Source organism: Chlamydotis macqueenii, chromosome 2 (assembly GCF_036417535.1).
Source record: "Chlamydotis macqueenii isolate bChlMac1 chromosome 2, bChlMac1.mat, whole genome shotgun sequence".
Classification (NCBI taxonomy): Eukaryota; Metazoa; Chordata; class Aves; order Otidiformes; family Otididae; genus Chlamydotis; species Chlamydotis macqueenii.
Window position 1 is genome coordinate 38,869,699 of NC_141557.1, and position 20,093 is coordinate 38,889,791.

General features: G+C 33.9%; 1 protein-coding gene across 2 annotated transcripts in view; it reads left to right on the forward strand.

Moving 5' to 3' along the window:
* Nucleotides 1-20,093, forward strand: part of KCNH8 (potassium voltage-gated channel subfamily H member 8) — a 186,787-nt gene that overhangs the window by 94,282 nt on the left and 72,412 nt on the right. The window contains exons 6-7 of one of the 2 annotated variants that reach the window (XM_086741568.1): nucleotides 17,280-17,437; nucleotides 19,632-19,673. In XM_086741568.1, the coding sequence (XP_086597694.1) occupies nucleotides 17,280-17,437; nucleotides 19,632-19,673 (200 nt within the window). The remainder of the gene's footprint in view (nucleotides 1-17,279; nucleotides 17,438-19,631; nucleotides 19,674-20,093) is intronic. The other variant, XM_086741569.1, reaches the window with a different exon arrangement.

Below are 20,093 nucleotides of genomic sequence, written 5' to 3' on the forward strand. Positions count from 1 at the left end.
TAAAATGTTGAATTAATATGTCTCAGAACATGTGTAACTGTACTGAAAGCAGTAAGATTGACAGCATACATAAATTTAAGCATAAGTTTCAGGACATTGTTGCACTGCGGCTCTGACAAGCACATCTTTGGTGGATGATCTATGTGCTCTGAAAAAAGCCAATGAGAAATGTTGAGAAAAATTGTTTTGATTATGAAGCTACCTCAGAAAGTCAGTGGAAAGATCTGTCTCAGATGGAGCTGTTTTAAGGCTCTGCAATCACGGATTGAGGTATCACAAGTCTATGATCATGGACTGGAGAAAAAGAGTTATCTGCTTTGGTTTTATTTGGATTTCTCAAAATACAGAATAATATTTGTTTTACGCATACAACTTTCATAAACTCTTTTTTGGACTTGATAACGTTTTCATTTTTTACTGTGCTATCAAAGGGAGTGAAAATATGACAATAAAAGGGAGATATGTCTGCACATCAGTTCAAGGGACATAGTAGGGTAGAGTCTAAGGGTTTCCTTTATTCAGAAGTGTTTGAATAAATCTAGTGCTAAACAAAAAAATTTTAGACTTACCCAATTTTTGACTCAGCATATGCTTAAGCTTTGTAAAAACACATATGGAAGTGTTCTCCTGACTTGGGATGCTTATAAGTGTGTTGATCTGAATTAAATTACTTCTGAGAAAAGAGCATTTCTAGCTAGAGGTTTAACTATTTTAGCCTTTAAAGTTCTCTATAACATAAACAGAAGATAATAATAATAACCCATTTTGTGATGTCCGTGAGGAAGAGTTTGGAGAGGGAACATAATTAAGGCTTCTCAAATTAAGTTAAATTATTTTTCACTTGGTATTTCATGTATATGATAGCGCTTTGACAACTTGTGTGATGTGACATTTGAATGCACTTTCAGATGTCTTTTCCTCTGTCATATGTGCAAATCTTCTTTAATATCCCCCCGTAAATAAATCTTTTGCTTCCTCTATCCCATGATAGTGTAAAACTAGTTTAGTTTTAGAAATTTTTTACTTCTTTATGTATCTTACAATCATAAAGAAGTGGAGAGAAAAGCTTTTTTAAATTTAGTGAGTGTTATTACCTGCTTTATTACACTATTTACTTCAAGGTTTATGACCTTAATCTGCATAGGCAGTAGCTAGGTCTTTCATTTGCAGATAAGTATATCTAGGCAGCTAAAGTTTTGATATTTCTAAGCAGCATAATGAATCTTGGTTACTTTTCAATAATATTTGTAAAGTTTCCTCTCTTTTGGAGAGAAAAGCTGGGAGAATCTCTTCAAGTTTATTCCAATTTATTTGTAATAACCTCCTGATCGCACAACTTTTACTCTTACATATAACTATCCAGTATAGCGCTTTTCTTTCTGCAACTGTTTCATTCTAATTTTCAGATATTGTCTTTCTTTTTTTTTTTTTTTCATTTTTAAAACATTATTGAACACCTTAATTGAAGAAAGTAACATTACTGGAAAAATTGCTAAATATTGCTAAATGCTCAGACTCACTCATAGGACTATATGAACAGGATGTCTTCAACAGGAATTGAGATCAATGTGATGGCTCAGGGTAATGGTAATACATTATTTGCTGGATAAGATCATAGATGTCTTGAGTATTTGACACCACTGAGTAGGTGGCCACCAAAGTTGTCAGGAACAACTATAGAGAGAAGAGCTATAAAAATAAGTGACCTTTAACTTTTAATTTTAGTTTTCTATTTGTGGATCATCCAGTTTCTAGTGGAAGATGGAAAACCCTGAATACTAATTACAGCTATAGAATTACACGCTTTATAAACATACTGGCAACTGGCAACAGTAATTTTAAGTGATGTTCTGTAATGTACTCCTTTGCCTACCTGTGGAAAAAGGTAAACATATCCACCCCTTCCCCCACTCTCCCCCTGCACACACTCATCTGAAGACTTTATCTGTGGTTTGCGCTTTCAAGAGAGAAAATTAATTATTCTTACTAAGATCACTTCTCTTTGCATGTGTCTCTTGTTAAATATTACTTAACAAAGTATTTTATCAGCAATTTCAGTTTTTAAAAGCAGTATGTTTAGAAGCCCTAAAGTTGTGATTTGTGTTGCATGATACTGTAGATTAAAGAAGCTTATTGGCCCATTAGTGTCTATCATAAACTTAAGTAACTCAAAATATTTCCTAAAATGTCTTAAATCATATGAAGCCCTTGAGTCTCAGATGTTTAATATGTAGAGATTTAAAAATGGTACAAACCCAGTAGAAATTCATATTGTCATTCATGATTTACACAGTCATTCAATGTGCATATTATTATATTGAAAATATATCAAACAAAATTTGTTGGAATCAGATGAGATTATATTAAATACTACAGAGTTGATAAGGTTGCTTTAAATTAGAAGGTTTGAATTCTTTTCTTTCTTATGTTCTTTTTCATTATTATAATGATTACCATTTCATATTTTCGCAAGTGCACAGAGGGTCATGTAAACCAATATCTGTGGCTAGGAGATGTCACTTCTAAGAGGACTTGTACATTTTCAGGCAAAATGTCAGTATTTTGAACCATCTATTAGAAAGGGGGCTTTCAGATCCTAATATGCTAAAATTTAGGTAGACATCAAGGGAGTGGTTTGAACTTATCTCTGAGTATCAAATGGTCTCATCTGTGAATACATATGACCAAAATATGAAACCAAATAGACTGACATTGTTAATACACCTAATATTAGGGAGATAAAGTCATAATCAATTGTTCATGAACTATGGATTACCTAGTAACATGAATGAATAGTATGAAGTGTTTATGTTGAAAAGCAGTAATAAATTTCATAAATACATATTGTGCCATGTACCATCAAAGTTAAAGGTAAAATCTAAGAAACAATTACTTAAAGAAGTATTGAACAGGCTCCAATCTGAAATCTGATTTTGTGAAGGAATACCTAAAACAAAGCAAGTGGGTTGTGCAGGATAAAGGCCTTTTGAAAAAAAAAAAAAAAAACACGTAAGATGATGGGAACCTCATGAGTATAGGCTGAAATAAACAGCATTTACCGTATTTAATTCCTTACTGTTCTGCTCTGAAGGTAGCTTATAGCTGAGTCAAGATATACCACATCTGTTCTTCTGCAAATATAGTCACTGTTCCACTTCTCAGCTGTCCTAAATGAATCTCTTCAGACAGATTATTTTTCTTTCCTACGTCCTATTTCACAATGAGACTGGCAACATTGGAGTGACAGGCTCAGGCTTCTGAACGCTTAAGAGTGCTAAAAGTACTTAAGAACTGACTCTGTCTTTTTTGTCTGAGCTGTGCTGCTACTGTAAAAAAAAAAAAAAAAAAGGAAAGAAAGAAAAAAACCCAAAACCTGTGTGACAAATCAATTGTTTCACCTATAGTCAATCCACACATTGGGAAAAGTTGTAGTAATAGTTTTGTACATAATTTTCACTCTGTTATGTTTCCTTTCCAAAGGTATATGAAGTTAACCCTACCTTGTTATACAGAGTATAATTGACTTGCACTGCAGCTAGAATCAGAAAAAGTTTGTATTTAGGTTTGCTATCCTGAAACACAATGATAAAACAACACTATCTTATTCAATAAGATTAAAGTCTTTTAATTAACCATCTAGGTAATTTCCAAGGAACTGCTTAGAGGCTTAATAGTTTACCATATTTTTTTTTTGTGAGCTTATATGTGGTCTTTCTCATATTTTTATGATTTATGGATAATGTCCTGTCTATGTAAATTGTTGTCAAGCTGCATGAGGTAATTTCTGAGAAAAATGTTTCAGGTTGCCCCCTTGGAATTGGTAAAAAAAATTTAAGTGCATTAAGCTGTAATCTCATTGTCCACTGAATGTTTTACTTGTTTGCTATTTTCATTGTTGTCTCCAGCATTTGTGCAAAGTGAACTGTATTCATGAAATACCTAAGAGCTACATTTGCTTTACATACACTGAATTTAGTGAAAAGTGAAGTTATATGATTGATGTTTCTCACTCTTTGGAATTGTTTCTTTCTGCCATATTTCTGCAGGTTCTATTAAGAAAATTACCTATGTAGAAAATTTCACATTCCTGCAGTTACAAATACTAGTTTCTTTTAAAAGCAGAGCTAGCAGTTCATTTTTCAGAAATATTTTTGGTTCTTTGCTTTTCTTTCAAGACTCTAAAGTCTGTATCTTCCTTTATAGAAAAGTCAGTATAATATATTTTAGTAACTCAGTATGTTCATGGATTGAGTCTGTTTCTAAAAGGTAGAGTATAGTTTTTAAAGAAGAAAATTTTTCCACTGTTTAGTATGTTATGGCAAACTTCATTATATGTGATGCTTTTCTGATGTATCAGCCACTGTACTGAGATTAGCTAATTCCTGTTTAACACTCTCGTAGTTAAGGAGAACAACTTGAAAAGGACAACCCAAAAAGCTGAAAATCAAAGTAGAAGATACAAGAATGTGACTTTTTAGTTTTTGTTTGTAGTCTTTTGTTTAGTTTCGTGATACTGGGATTTGAATTCACAGGCTCTCAGCACAGTAAAGAGTTGTAATTAAAACCCCTGTTTTAATGTTGGTGAGCTGGTCATTCTGTGTGTCCCAGCATGCCCACATTAATGGATACAGAGTCCAAGTATGGTGTTCGGTAGAGTATGTCATGCTAGTGCACTAACACTGACCATACTATGCTGGAGGGAGTGATTTTTGTTACCACAATCACCATTCAAACCACTAATGCCTTCAGTTTTCAATTTTTTATGTTAATTGCTAATTTATCCAAGTAAAACAGTATTTCCACTTGGGTATGACTTCAATTTCATTACATTCCACTGTAAGAACAAATAGTAAGGAAGAGCAAATCAGTCTGTCAGTTACAGATAGATTTTGGGAATCAGTTCTGCCATGATCCATCATACTTGAGACCATGCCGCTCCTCATGTGCTGTACAGTGACAAGTGTCTTGGTGTCCAATCATCAATAAACTTTTCACTGGAGAAATCTGACTGGTAAAACAGCTTTGTTTGTTCAATGCTGACTTTAGCAGAACAAAGCCTATGAATTATATTCATTCCACATTAGCAGAAGCTCTTTTTTCAGACATCTGCCATATTAAATGAATGCAATATCCTTGTGCTGAGAATTTTAAGACTTTGTAGCTTTAAACTATGTTTCCATTGTTCATCTGAATGCTAGTTATCCAACTGAAGTCACAATACCTCTGAAAAAGGGCTTCTTGGAATGGAGGTGTAGCATGTCTCTGAAATGAGGCTCCCAAACTCTGTGACTATCCACACAAACCAAATGGGGTTGTTTACACAATGTTCTGGAGTGCTAATGGCCAGGAGAATTCGGGGTTGCACCCAAGAAAAAATAGGAGGGAGAGGTATACTTGATAGCCAAATTTTACTATTTTAATTGTACTGCTGCTCAAGGACTAATTCTAATCTTTTAACATAATTTTCTTTAGTGATTATGCTCCTAAATAAGATTTTTTTTTCTGTTTAAGCTGTGGAAGGAACAAATTTTTCTACTTAATAAAATGCCATTCTGGTGGTACAATGGTGGCTTTTGATAGTCCTCTTGAGATTTCAAGTCCATTGGGACCTACACTTTGTATCTTGGGATACTTAATTTCTTTAATTCCTAGTAGTATAAAATTTGGACTGGCTTCTTCCTTCTTTCCGTTACCAATGTCAACACAATACATCTGAGATTTCAGTTATGTGTAGCTTAAATGACCTTTCAGTTCATAAAGAATGTGATAAGAAAGAAAATTTTTTACCATCTAGTTCAATCTTAAATATAACACATTATTTTCAATCCAGGTATTAATATTAATTCCAGTAAACTGTTTGGCAGAAGCATGTTTTCCTGAAGGACATCAGCTTTTCTTCAAAGACCTCAGAGAAAGAATACACAACTCTACTCATCTATGGCTTATAAATAATATATTTATTTTTTGTAATTTTTTCATCAACCTGCAGAAGTGGCATCTTGTTAAGTGATTAGTTTAAAACATTACAGGTTTAAAACATTACTATCTTCTGATTCTTAGTTAGGATGTACTGGATTTTAATTTAGCACGTGATATGATACAAGCATGCTTTGCTGCTCAATTCCAAAATTAGATAAAAAGTGTTTATTGAATACATCTGTTTTTTCTACTTTATTAATAGCTTCTCTCATTATGGGATGCCACTAGTACAAAGCAACTAAAGTTGCAGATCGTGTTTCTTTCCTAATACATCTAAAACTGTAATTTTGCTTCATCCTAGCTACTAGTGATTTCTTTCTCTTTCCCAAAGAAGTCTAGATCTTCACATCAAATTTTCTGTAGTTTATATTGATTGTTACTTAGCATCTGTTTACCATTTGTTATATCGTTCATAAAAAGAAAAAAGAAGTGCTTTTCCTTCAGCAGCTACAACAGACTGTTATAAATACATATATTATTTTTATATTTATATGTTTATATATATTATTATTTATATATTCTTTATTTTATTATATATTATATATTATATATTTATTATCTAAAACTCCTACATTTCCATTTTTTAACTTAATATTTGTTCATTATTTGGCTTCATAATAGCCAAGATTCCTAAGAAACAAGTGTAAAATAAGCATTACTTTCCTTTCCTATATAAAATCAATATCGTCTCCTTCACCTTATCATGTCAGCATGTAAAAAAAAAAAATCATCAAGCTAATTGTGCTAACAGACATTTTGAGGGGATACGCTAAGTTGAAAAATCACACTTGTATTTGAATAAATTGCTCCTAGGATATTTACTAGGAATATCTAGGTTTACAGCAGCAGTAAAATAGAAAAAAATAAGAGTTTATATAGGGCAGATCAATTGTTCTTCAAGCAATATAGCATTAATATTTCCTGGAATCTTTCCTAAAAATCTCTCTGGCCAGATTCTAACACCGTTATCCATAAATGATGAAATAACATTGGTTCAAATAATCAGATAGATCAAAGAGCTTGGACTTTGGGGAAAGTATTGCTAGCTAAAGACAATCAATGTAAAATCACATAAAGGAAGATAAAAAAAAAATAATAGAGCCAATGGTACTATTTAGAAGAGGGAGGTGGTGTAGGAAACTGTATGCTCTGAAAATCAATGGGATTAATACACCTAAATAATCTCAGTCTCAAGCACAAGATTTAGTTACTGTAGTCTAATTAGAAATCATGCATCACCCAATCCCCTAGTTACTCCTTATAGGTATACTACTTGCCCTAAAGGTGAAGGATTTTTCAACTTCACTTAGTTCACAGTAAAACAGAAGTAAACTGAGTTATATTACATAGCATTTTCTGCAATCTAAAAATGTGCCATGGGCAGTTATTTAATTATCTGATTATCCTGAATTGTTATTCTACTGTAGCTTGATCATATGTCTAATCCTAGCAGGATTTATTTTTAAGAAATCAAGCCTAAAGAGAAGAAGAAATGTTGGCACAGGAAAAATCAGCTGCTTCAGGTAAAATAATCCTGTTTATGGGTAAAGAGGTTCAGCTGGCTACCTGATAAATTTTTACCTCTGGGTTATTTCCTTTTTTTTTTATTATTTTTTTTTAAACAGGGATTAGAAATTGAGATTATACAAAACATGCATTATACTTTCAAAATTGGAAAAGGAGTATTATTCTGGAAAACATCTTAAGGGTTAATAGGATAGTTCGATGAATATCCATTTATGATTATCACTCTTTTTACATAATTTAGAATTGCAACCTGCATTATGCACTAAGTAGAACCTTCATTTTTTTAATGTAATCTTTTTTTTCCTCTTTGTTGAGCACCAGTTTAAATTGGTATTTTCATAGCATGCATTGAGTGGATGTGTCTGTCTGTGAATATGAGCATAGCAGATATATAGAAAGGGATTGCTTAGTAAAGGATGTGACATGTCCTACTGAGTTTTAATTCAAGAGAAGTCAAGAAACGGTTCCAAAACTTGCTCAGTGTTCCCAATTCTTTTATGCTTGACTATGAAATAAGTTGTCTTTTCATCGGAACTGAGCTTAGCTGGGAATTGATTTTCATGCTGGAAGCTTGTGAAAAGGGTCACCAAGGGGAAAATAAAGGCCATTAGATCACTCAAACAAGGAAAGGAATAAGTTAGAGCTTTTTTTGGTTAAATCATAGTATTGGCTTTAGAAATTTTTAATGAAAATATCACAAAAGCACATAGCCATGGTAACTGCAAACTTGGAAGACATTAGGGTAATGTTGGTCTTAGCCTTTTAATGTTTACTGCTGTGGATACCGTGCAAGAGCTTAATTGGAACAAAATATATAAATAAATTAGGAACTGCAACTGCAATGTACATTAACATTTTTAATGCAGACACTTTCATAGCTGAAACAACTGGGTTTTGTTTACAAATTTGTTTACTTTAATCTTTCCATGTAAATTCATAAGAGTTTTAGAGATATCACATTTCTTAGTAGAATTTATTTTTTTTAGAGATATCTGTGTCCATATCTTATCAGTAGTGAAAATAACAGGCTGAGAGAATCCATGCAGATTGAACTAGTTAGCCATGGTATCCATCCAGAAGACAAATCAGAGTCAAGGTTTAAGTTTGAGGTTCATTGTACCAAATAGTTTTATGAGATTTATCAATCATTGTTTATTTTCTCTGCGTGCATCATAGGGACTTAGTGCCTAACAGGGCTTTTGGATGACCTCGTGTGGAGTTAGTAGAGGAAGGTGATCAGTCTTCAGGCTAGAAAGAAAGAGGAGCAGTACTGGAAAAACAGAAGGGAACTGCATCAACAGGTGCACGTGGTCAGAGGATATGAGGAGCAGAAGCCCATGTTCAGACACAAAAGCGAGCAGTGCTAGAGGATGTGAGATAAAGCTAGCAGGCATGTAAAGAGAAGGTGAGCAGGTAGGGAGGTAAGAGATTTGCCTAGGGAGACTAGGCAGAACAGTCTTTCTGAGGGTGATTTGCCATCCATTTGTCATTGAATTTTTCTTAATACAAGTGATTCTGCATGATCTGGATCTGGAAATTAGAGCTGAAATAATTGGAAAAAAAAATTGCTTTATTTAAATTGGGGGGGGGGGCGGGGGGGCGGGCAGGTGTGTGCAGGTGATATGATTGCTTTTTCCAAATCTGTTGAAAGTGCTGCCAGGTGAAGTTCACCTTTGTGTTGACAGCAGTAAAATTACGTGCTGATTTGTGGACTGATGCACTTTGCTTCTATTAAGCTCACAGGCTCACCTGCACTACAATAAGTGGGAAAGAAGCAAAAGTCTGCAACAGAGGTCAGGGCTCACTTAAAATGCATGGTTGTTTGTTAACAAAACAAGTATGTCAACACTAAAACATGGTAAAAATCCGGAAAAAAAGACACCTTGTACTTTATATGTGACTTAAGGATCTTTCTTAAAATAAATAGGATAGACTTCATCATGATCTTTAATTTGTTTGAACTCTGACTTTTTGCTCTTTAATTTTAACTGAACTTGAATTCTCTAACTTGAAATAAGAACCCAGCTTTTTCAAAATGAAGACAAGAATAGAGTGTTCACCCTTTTCTTCCTCTCTACATCAAGTATAAAGATGATATTTTAGATATGTGTATGCTGTGTTTCAGCATAGAACACAGTGAGTGAATCAATTTGATATTATCTGGTGTTACTCCTGCTTTAGTTTTAGATAACTTTTTAATGACATGGCTTATGTTGGAGACTTTATTTATGTCCCCTATTCTGCTTTCCTTTCATGTGGCATGATGTATGTATCTTGCAAGATCATTTAAAAGAATGCTTTTCCAGCCTGCATGGTAAATATTTGCAGTGAGGTAACTTCAGAATTTTTTTATCTGTGGTAATAAGCCTCATTATTAATGATTTGTGTTATCAGAGCTGCTGAAACAGAAAAGAGATTGTAGTTCTCGTTGCAATCTGAAACAAACATATCAAATAGAGCTTTAACTATGAAGTTGTACATGTTGAAATTTGTTGTTAGAGTGTACTTAAAGATATTACGTTCAAACATACCTCGTGTAAAAAACTTTTGACACACTAATTGTCCAAAGATATAAAAGTTGCTTCATTTATTTGAGCTTCATGGGCTTTAACAATCAGCTCAGAGATCAAGCATCCCTCTTGCCTGTCTTACAGCTGTACTCTGTAAAATTTTTGCTCTTCCTACTGTAGAAAATGCTTAAAGCCCACCTCATCTCAGGGCATTTGGAACACAAGCCCAGCACTAAAGAAAACCGATTGTTTTGATGATATGGAATTGTCTGGAGTCTCCAAAGCTTTATAATATCAATGCTTGTGTTGAATTTTCAAATGTTTTTTAATAAGTTAGTGTCATTGGTAAGCAGAAGCTAGATGCACAAACAATTTATAACATTAAATATTCCATTTCCACTTTCAGAATAGATTATTGTACATATTTTTGATGTTTAACTACTCTTTGTTGTCTTAATTTGCTTGCCATTTTAGTTGCTCCAAGTTTTAATGATAAGAAAGCACTTATTTAAAAAAAAAAGAAAAAAAAAATAGTTAATCTTCCACTTTTTACACAGTGATCCCAAAAAGACCATGGGACATGTAATTGTTGAAAATAGTAAACTGTCTCTGGAGAAATGATCATTTCTTAATTTGTGTTAAAGATTTTGCTGTGTTTTTACAAGTTTCTTGGCCCAGGAGTTCTGTTCTAGATTTTTTCCTTTGCAGCTTTCTCAGTAAGTGCTTCAGCACAGCAGTTAGGCTGTAAATAAGATTGCCTGGATGAAGAAACTATTTACACCCAAGTACAGCTCAGAAAGCTGTCAAGAAATAAAAGATGGATCACACTCATCTACCTCCCTCTGGATTTTTATCTAATGAGTTGGATGCAGAAAGAAGCACTTACCATTTCCTATCCAATTTTATATATATAAATGTTACATGGGGCTGTTGTCTTAAATTGCTTTGATAAGAAGGCAGAAAGGGGTGCTGTGCAGAAAAACCTCTAATCTTTTCAATCTTTAACAGTGAATTCCATATGCACACCGATAAGCCTTTGGTGTACCGGATGGCTTAGGGGAATTTAAAGCAAGCATTTATCTCCTCTTCTGTTAAAGCTTTAGTTGTTTCACAAATGCTAATGTGCAATAAGTAAGCAAATCCTTTTTCTGACTTTGATAACTACACATGGGAGGTTTCTGAGGCAAATGAGGATGAGAAGTTTCAAAATACTAGTAATGTAAATATCCTTATCCTTCCTTCTTACCTGTATCAAGCAAATCTGCATGAAGTAGTTATGTATGTGGCTGGTCCTACCATACTGATCTGTGAATGTGAACAGTAACCAAATAACTCTACTAAGCACCTGTCGAGCTGAACTGACCACATTGCTCATTATGAACTGTATTGAAATCATGCTAATTTCACATCTTAATTGTGTTACTGAAAATTTCAGAACACCTTTGTAGCTTTAAGAATGCAAGGTCAGCTGAGACTACTTGGTGATCTAATCTAAAATTTTTATAGCTCCGATTTTACTTATATATTCTGTTTCAGCCTGAGGATTTTGTTGAATGAAAATGGTAGTTCTTAAAGCATGAACCAATTATAACCTGCAAGACCTCAATCCATGGTACCAGATAGCCTTGAATATATGTCTAGGTCACTTTGTGTTAAGGTTTTGTACTAAATCTTGAAAAATTTGAAGGATCAACACTGTGCCAAACCAACAAGAACTCCTTCAAAGATTTCATTAATTCAGGAGACCTAACTCTAATGGGCAAAAGGAAGGGAATGGCAGAGATGAAACTGTCAGAAATATCATAGATCCACTACTAGCAGTGTATAGGTTAACTAGTATATGTCAAATGATCATAGCAGACTATCTAGCTTCAAACTACTGAAGACAGTGTAAAACACTTACGCCAGTGAAACCTGGGAAGAAATTATTTTCAAGACTCAAATCTGGCATTAGAACTGGGTGTTTGATCTAAATGCTTCCTAAATAAATATTTTCTGATACCTCAAAGGAATGATCCAACATGTGAGCCTCTGTGCTGAGTCCCTCACTGCCTCTTCTCTTTGCCCTCAGTAGTGTATCAGTGGGAAAAAAAAAATTACTTCCTGGCTTCTTGCATATAATGGTTAACAGGCTTGAAGATAAGACCTTACTTTACCCAGTTTTAGTGTAACCTACCTAAAGAACATGTCGGGAGACGTGCAAATCAATCTTTTGAAAATGAACAGAAAGCCAGGTTCAGCTTTTATGTGTCTTATATTCTGGTTAATGCAAACTTTCAAATCACAATGATACAGGATGAAATAACTTGAGCACATCTAAATATTCTGCAGCAGTCGACTAGTTTAATAGCGGTATCAAAAAGACATAATTTTCTTAGCAAAAAAAAGTATGTTGATTTCACACTTTCCATGAACTTATGGTCTCAGTTATACTATAACAGATATTGTTATTACTACACATTTAACATATACACCAGAATAATCTGCTTTTCTTGAATTAGAAAAGCTATTATTCAATTATTATTCAATTTCCTTGTAATTTCTCCATTTTTTTGAGATTTTATTAGAAGTTGATACTGGTGATTCAGAAAGTGACTCTCAACAAGTTCCACTAAGAATATTAGGTGGGACTTTGTCTTCAAAAATTTCCTTGAAATGTCTAACGCCTCCTGTATTATATGATAAACTTCTATACCATCTACAGCATCATTTAGAGTGATAACTCTTCCTACTTCATTCCAAAATTAGAGTTTTAGTTTTCTTCTTCTTAGAAAAGAATGATCAAATGGACTATAATATCCTATGTGCTTCTTCATTTTTGTTAGTCTTTTAAACTTAATTATGTTTTGTTCTCTCTTTAAACTTGTGATTTTGATAGTCACTAATGTTTTCTGCACTTCTGTTACACTTTCTGGGTTATTTTGTGTCTTACAATTTTGTGCAGTATGTTTGTTTCTTTTGGATTTTTTTTTTACTAAGACAACTTATTGCTTTTCCTTAATTTTCTGAATGTTAATTCATGCTTAAATTTGTTTCAAACATGTATGTTGATAAAACACTTGTGGTCTTCAAAAAAATTTGTTTTACACTTCCAAGTGCACATGCTACATTATGCCATATTTTCACAAAGTCAAAGTATGATAAGATCATGTTTTCCAGATCCAAACAGTAACTGATTTTTAGTCAAAAATAACTTTTTTCCCTCCCATTGAAAGTTATTGCAACACTATCATGAATTGCCACAGAACATCTAAGCCCATGTTAGGCAGTTATTATTTTTTATAAACTGTTAGGAATTTTTACTACTAAGCTTACAGAACAGCCAGTATATATCTGAAACTGAAGACATCGATGATGCTGTGTTTATCATCCTACACAATATGAATAGATGGTATTTTTCAGTAACTGCCTCTAGTTTTGTGTGCATAAGTTTTCCTTGCAAAAAAAAAAAAAAAAGCCCATATTCATTGCTTGTACCTGTTTCACTGCCAAAGTAAAACAGCTAGAAAAGTGAAAGACAGGATGAAATATAGCTGAGAAATCATTTCTACTATCCACATTGAAGAATTTGAAAATAGTATACAAAATATCAAACTGTTTCAGAACTGGAGCTATTAACATTTATTTGTTATAAAATTATAGAAATATGCAATGGAATTATCATTTCTTTAGGGGTGGGGAATATGTATACAAAAAAAAAATGCATATGGTAATGAAATTGGTTAAGTGTGCATTTGTCTTACTACATGTTAAAGGAAAGTCTCATTAATATTTTATAGAAGCTGACCTATCATAGAAGTGCTTTATGTTACAAAACTATGTTACAAAAACTTTAAGGAAAACTCTAGTGACATGAAACTTTGAAACCTGGTTGGTTTTTTTTTCAGTTAAGAGTTAAAAAAAAATCAAGTGTATATGATGAAACATGACAGGTTTATAGCAGCTATGAATTTTGGCAGATCCTTTTGTGGTTCAGAACATCACCTAACATAATATCCATTTACAAAATGGATATCTCAATGCAAATCTGAGTAGAATTAAACAAGATGCTAAAATTCACAGTTTTGTAAAACATTATACCAATGTTTGGCAGTACTTTAGGTAAACGTTCTTATACCTTGTGTCACAGAAATGCAGAGATTTTAGCTCCAGCTCTTCATAGCTTCCATCAATGTGCAAGCAGCATATCATAGCAAACATGGAGGACCGCATCTCTACCAGTACACTAAAGGAAAGAAGGTTTGATATTGCTGTTCTTAAGATGGAAATGCTGTCATGGATACTGAGTGACCGCAGCTGATCTCCTGCTCAAACCTGAATAAGAATTAGTAGTTCATCTGAGTGACAGCTACTCCATTATATTTAAAATGAAGTGTAAGCAACTGCGTAAAGTTAGTAGGTGGATAGGTTTAATTTTCAGACTCCTTTGCAAGAACAGTAGTGTGAAATCTGTTGTAGGAATTCAACAGTAGTTTCTGCATGGATTGTGTGGCTGCTTTATTTGAATATCTATGTTTATAAGGCATGAAAAAGAAGTTGTTATAAAATACTGGATCTCCCTGGTCCGAACATAAACAATGCTAAGCATTTGCACCCTGTAGGTACCACTCTCCAATGCTGTCCTGGTATAGTCAGAGTCAATCAATTTCATTTTAATGGTCTTTTAGTACCAAAATATTCTAAAATAAAATTCTGGAGGTGAAAAATTACAATCCAGTGGCAATCCATGCCCTCTCAATGAGGCAGTGTTTTCCATTGAGCTTTTGTAATGTGTCACATTGTTTTATATCAAGTTGATTTACTCAGTTAAGATGAACCTGGTCAGATACTTTTTCTTTTGCTCTGCTTTACAGTGCTCTCCTTCACTGTAACACTATTTGTTGACTGTCTATATTATACTAACAATATTGTGGAAAAGTATCATTTCCAAAGCCTTCTTAATTTGAAGTAATGGCACAGGAAAAAAAAAAAAAAAAACAATAAAAAAGAGAGAAAACATCAGAAAAACTGAAAACAATGTCCTTGATAAATAGGAAAATTCAGGAAAGAGGAAAAATACCTAACAAACAGAACCAGATAAAATCTGGCTTATTTAAAGACAGCTGCATAAATGTTTATGTATTCCATTTTCAGTGTATGTGTTCTATATAAGCATAAGGTTTTGATGTATTTATTTTTTATTTTCTCTTAATGCTCATTTTTGCATTTTGCTGTCTGGGTTGTACAAACGCTTGCAAAGCTGACCTGCTTCTCTTTTTGTGGTTCTAGTGGTAGCAATGCTTTGTGTTATATTCTGGAAAATCTGTCCTGTGATTTTGCTTTCTGAGGGGAGTCTACTTGTTCATACATGCTGGTCTTTGCAGATATTTCTCATACACCAAATGAAAAATATAGGATAAAAGGTATATCAGAAACCAGGCATTTGTTCTCACGTGTGTATAGGAGGAAGAAAAGTTCTCAGGCTCCAAAAGCTGCCTACAAAACCAGAATAAATGTATCTACAACTCCAACTATTAATCGTACTACTACCCACTTTTTATTTCTAACTTGATTTGCATTAAAACCAAGTTACAATATTAGTGCTGTTAGTGTTCATTTTGTTTTAATTATGAAGAGAAAAAGTTGAGATATGCTTAATTTTTAGGACTTCATAGCTTTCTTTTTTTTCCAAGTATGTGCTGAATTGGAGCAGGTTTACATAGCACACAAGAAACTAGCTGCTAGGAAAGGAAATATCTGCATCCAAAGAGAAAACATATCCCTTGAACTGACTGAAACTATGAAATACTTGTATTCTGTGTTTATTTCCATTTGCAAGGCAGACATCATCTTCCTATACATTCACCCTGCTGGCGGGCAAGGGGCTGAATTTCACTTGTAGATGCTTCCATTTGGCATTTCTACCTCCCCTTTCCTAAAGGCTGTAAGAAACATCTGTTTGGGCAGCAAACACCTGCATGCTCCCTGCTGTATATGTTGCAGAGCCAAACCCCAGCAGCTGCTGCTGCTGTGTCCCTACCAGAGGAGTGTGTAGAAGAGGTAGCTGAAGGTGTCTTCTTGTGCAATACCTAGAAGACAGAAAGGAGTCAGTGTTGCCATTGCTGCCATAGGCAGGGGGCACAGGGAATGCAATTCCCTTCCTGTAACACTTAATAATAGGCTACCTAGATGACAAATAACACAGCTGACAAGTCTATGACACACTGGACTAGCATCTAGAAAGCTGCCTCTCGTAACCTGGATATTAAAGGAAGTCCACTAGCTTTCAGGCTGCCAAGGCCATCACCCTGCAGTAGTTATTTTTTAATGAGAAAAAAGTCAATCACACTCTGAATGTCTTCCTAACACTTGGGATCACTTCTTTCTCTTTTATGAGATAGTCTTCAGCATGAGGCATTACAGTTTGCAAGGCAGCAGGCTAATTATCTTGCTGTAAAACACCAGCCTTGATGGTTGACTGCACTCTTTTCTGACATTGTAAAAGTTATACAAGTAGTACTCACTAATGTTAGTAGAAACTGGGTATATAGCTTGAGGACAGATTATGGTGTTTGTCTTGGAGGACATAAAAATAATTGAGACTCTGTTGTCAAAACTTGAGCTTTTCTTTGAGTGTTAATGTGTGTTGGCAAGACATGTCAAAAGTATGTCTCATACTGAAAGACACTCATCCTGAAATGTTAGATAGGAACATCCAAAATGCACAAGCCACCAAGCAATTTGTATCACTTTTGTGATTTCCACCATAGCCCCAAATCCTTTTTTTTTTTTCAAGTGTGTTCAGCAATTTTCTGTTGATAAACAAATGTTTATCCTTGCGGATGACATTTGTGCTCTGTGCTGGACAGTTATCATTGAAAGAAAGTTTCAACTACACCTTTTAAATAAATTAATTAATGATTTTTTATCTCAAAAGAAATGTAAGTTTTATGCATAGCAATCACACTCTCATTATTCATTAAGAAAAATATCAATATTTGGTACTGTTTAAAGAGCAATGTGAGTGGGATTCTTTTTTTAATTCAAGCTTTCTTTGAAATCAGTGAGTTTTAAAAATTTTAAACATTTTTTTTTACCTCTTACAAAGAATAACTTAATGCGTCAATTGGTTTAACTCTACATATGTAAATCTCTTACCACCATATTTTACTTGTTTCTGTATTAGATTCTTCATCTGGTGTTTGCCATGCGTAAGAAAAATAATCAGTGTTATGGTGATCAAGAAAGCATTGTTTCTGACTCTGTTCATTCTTTGTCAAGCAGATATTATTTTAAATTTCCGAACAACATATGTCAGCAAGTCTGGCCAAGTTATATTTGAAGCAAGATCTATTTGTATCCACTACGTGACTACCTGGTTTATCATTGATTTAATTGCTGCACTTCCTTTTGATCTTCTTTATGCTTTCAACGTCACTGTGGTAAGTACTAACCTGTCTTTTTAATTGTTCTTTTTTTCAAGAGGGGTTTGTTAGTTTGTTGGTTTTTTTTTTTTTTTTTCATATCTGGAGATGAAAACTGAATGAACTAAAATACCTTGGTGTCTTTTTCAACTTTTTCATGTATTTTCCTATTGGATACTGCAGGGAGCAATACAATGTAATTGTACATGTTGATTAAAAGTATTACAAGATTGGGTGTCAAAGTGGCCATTCATTATCATGAAAAACACACATGTACTGGTTTTTTGACTCAATTATCTTCACTTTGTAAACAGTTGCACCTAGGCTAGCTTTATTTTTACTTACTGTACTCAAATACAATTCCCTATGGCTTTTGCTCTCTTATGCTGCACAAATTCAATACTTACTTTTTCAGGACTAATAAATTGTTACTGTGATAACTAATATCATTGTTATGGTCAGTATGGTCAGCATTCTTTACTCAGCCAGGAATCTTCTTTCTCTTTACCTCTGGACATTCTACTGCAAAAATTAATGCATGTTCACTAATTTTTTTGTTTTCTAACATCTATTACTTAAAATTGAAATTAACTTTGGTTTTGGTTTCAACTCATCTTTTAAAGGTATACAACAAAAAAATGCTTAAGCCACTTTGAAAAATGTGTGGGTCTTAGCATCTGATGATGTCACAATCATGATGGGTTACATTTGTATTGGTTTACTTATGCTAAGATAAAGCTTTCTCTTCTGCTAGCCCTATCAGATTTAGTAGAGTAAGAATCTGCAAAGCAAAAATACATCAAGAAACCAAACAAACATACCCTCAACAAACCCAAGCACTCACTCGACCTCAGAATCAGAAAGTTTAATTTTGGAAAAAAAAATTGGCAGAGGTTTCTCACTTATGTGGATTTTTCACATAAGAGACTTAGGCTTTCAAGCTGTCCACTTTCTAATTCTAAGAGATTTAATCTTCTGGAAACAGATGTACTCAATCTTATTTTCACTGAATGTGAGTTAGACAAGTACATAGACAATAGGAAAGACATTTATCAGAAAAAAAAAACATAGAAAAATACTATTCAGGAAGACTCCCATGTAAGATATCATGTTTGATTTTATCCTTTGTTCCATTTCCTTCAATGATCTTCCTTTTCACTCTATTTGTTATACTAAGAACCCTCAATCTGATGCTAGTGCAGTAGCTTTTAAAACCAGACAGGTAATAGTTCCATATTCTTCAATCACTGTTTTTTTTATAACTGGTGGGTAATCTATTTAAATACACTACTGTCTCTATTTATCCCTTACATTAAAAATAAACAGCCAACACAACTCTATTGGTTTAATTTCCATTAAGAATTTTTCACGGAATGAACCAGGTCCGAACTTTTCCTTCAAGGAGAACATTTTTTTTTTCAATTTATCTTTTTTCCTTTTTTTTTTTTTTTCATTAGGATGACTGATATGCTTTCCATACTGAATTCTGGAAAAAAAAAGAGTACTATCCAATGATTATTTTTACTGTTAAAATGTCACAGTTTTAAAAATGCTACTATCATATGATTAATACACATCTTTTTTCCGATGCACTTTTAAACTTCTTTCCTTAATAAGATCACTAATATGGTGACTAAGAATATCCAGGGGCACTGAAATCTCCCTCTGTTAGTAGCGGATCCTTAATGAGATACTTGATAGATTAAATCCTAACACAAAGTCCCATGTAATGAACAATATATAGCAAAGTTGATCTCAAAATTAACGTTGACTGACAGGCATAGCTCCCTGAATGCTCTAAGAGTTAAATACCTTGTTAAAAGATTTTGCAAGGTCTAATCTGCTTCCTTCATTTGCTTTGTCCCAACATCGGTAGCTAACTGCTATACGGTAAAGACCACTACACAGTAGAGATTCAAGGACCAATGCCCTCTTTCTTCTGGTAACTGAAAGAAAATCCAGAAATTGGGTGTCTGCACTTTGCATTCACTCCAGCAAACTCAGTTGTTTTATTCTCTATATGATTCCTCAATGGGAACACAGTGCCTTACTATATCATATTTCCTATCATAGCAAGACTTGGCAAATGTTAATATAATCCTCAAGATAGCAATGACTATCAACTGTTTCAAGAGCGGGGGAGGTGTTAATCACATTCCACTGTTTTCAGACTTTATGATTTAATAAGCCATTTCCTCATGTCTGTTCTCAGATTTTCACTCCATCGACTCTCAGATGTTGCCTCAACAGAACGGTGAGAAGGGGCGTCAGGGAGCATCTCACTCCTTTGCTGTTCAGGCCCTTTAGGGATGCCCTAAATTCTGCAAGCTATAGGTATAGTGCCATACATATCTATGTATGTATGGCACATAACTGTCATCCTTCAGTTGGAGATTTGTGGAGTTAGAGTGTGTGAAAACGCTGTGGAGTTTCTCGTCATCCTTGGAGATATCTCAAAAAAAAAAAAAAAAGTGAAACTGTATGAGTTGGCCCTACTGCTTTTACACCTTCCAGTGATTCTGCCCTTCCATTAAATATGTGACTTTTTGGAGGTCTCAGACCTCAGAGCCTCCTAAGACCCCAGCGCCTTCCATCCTCATATTCATCTGACATAAAAGATTCCTTAAACTGTGGAAATGTTGTGTGAAATGCTGCCAAACTGAAAAACAGGCCA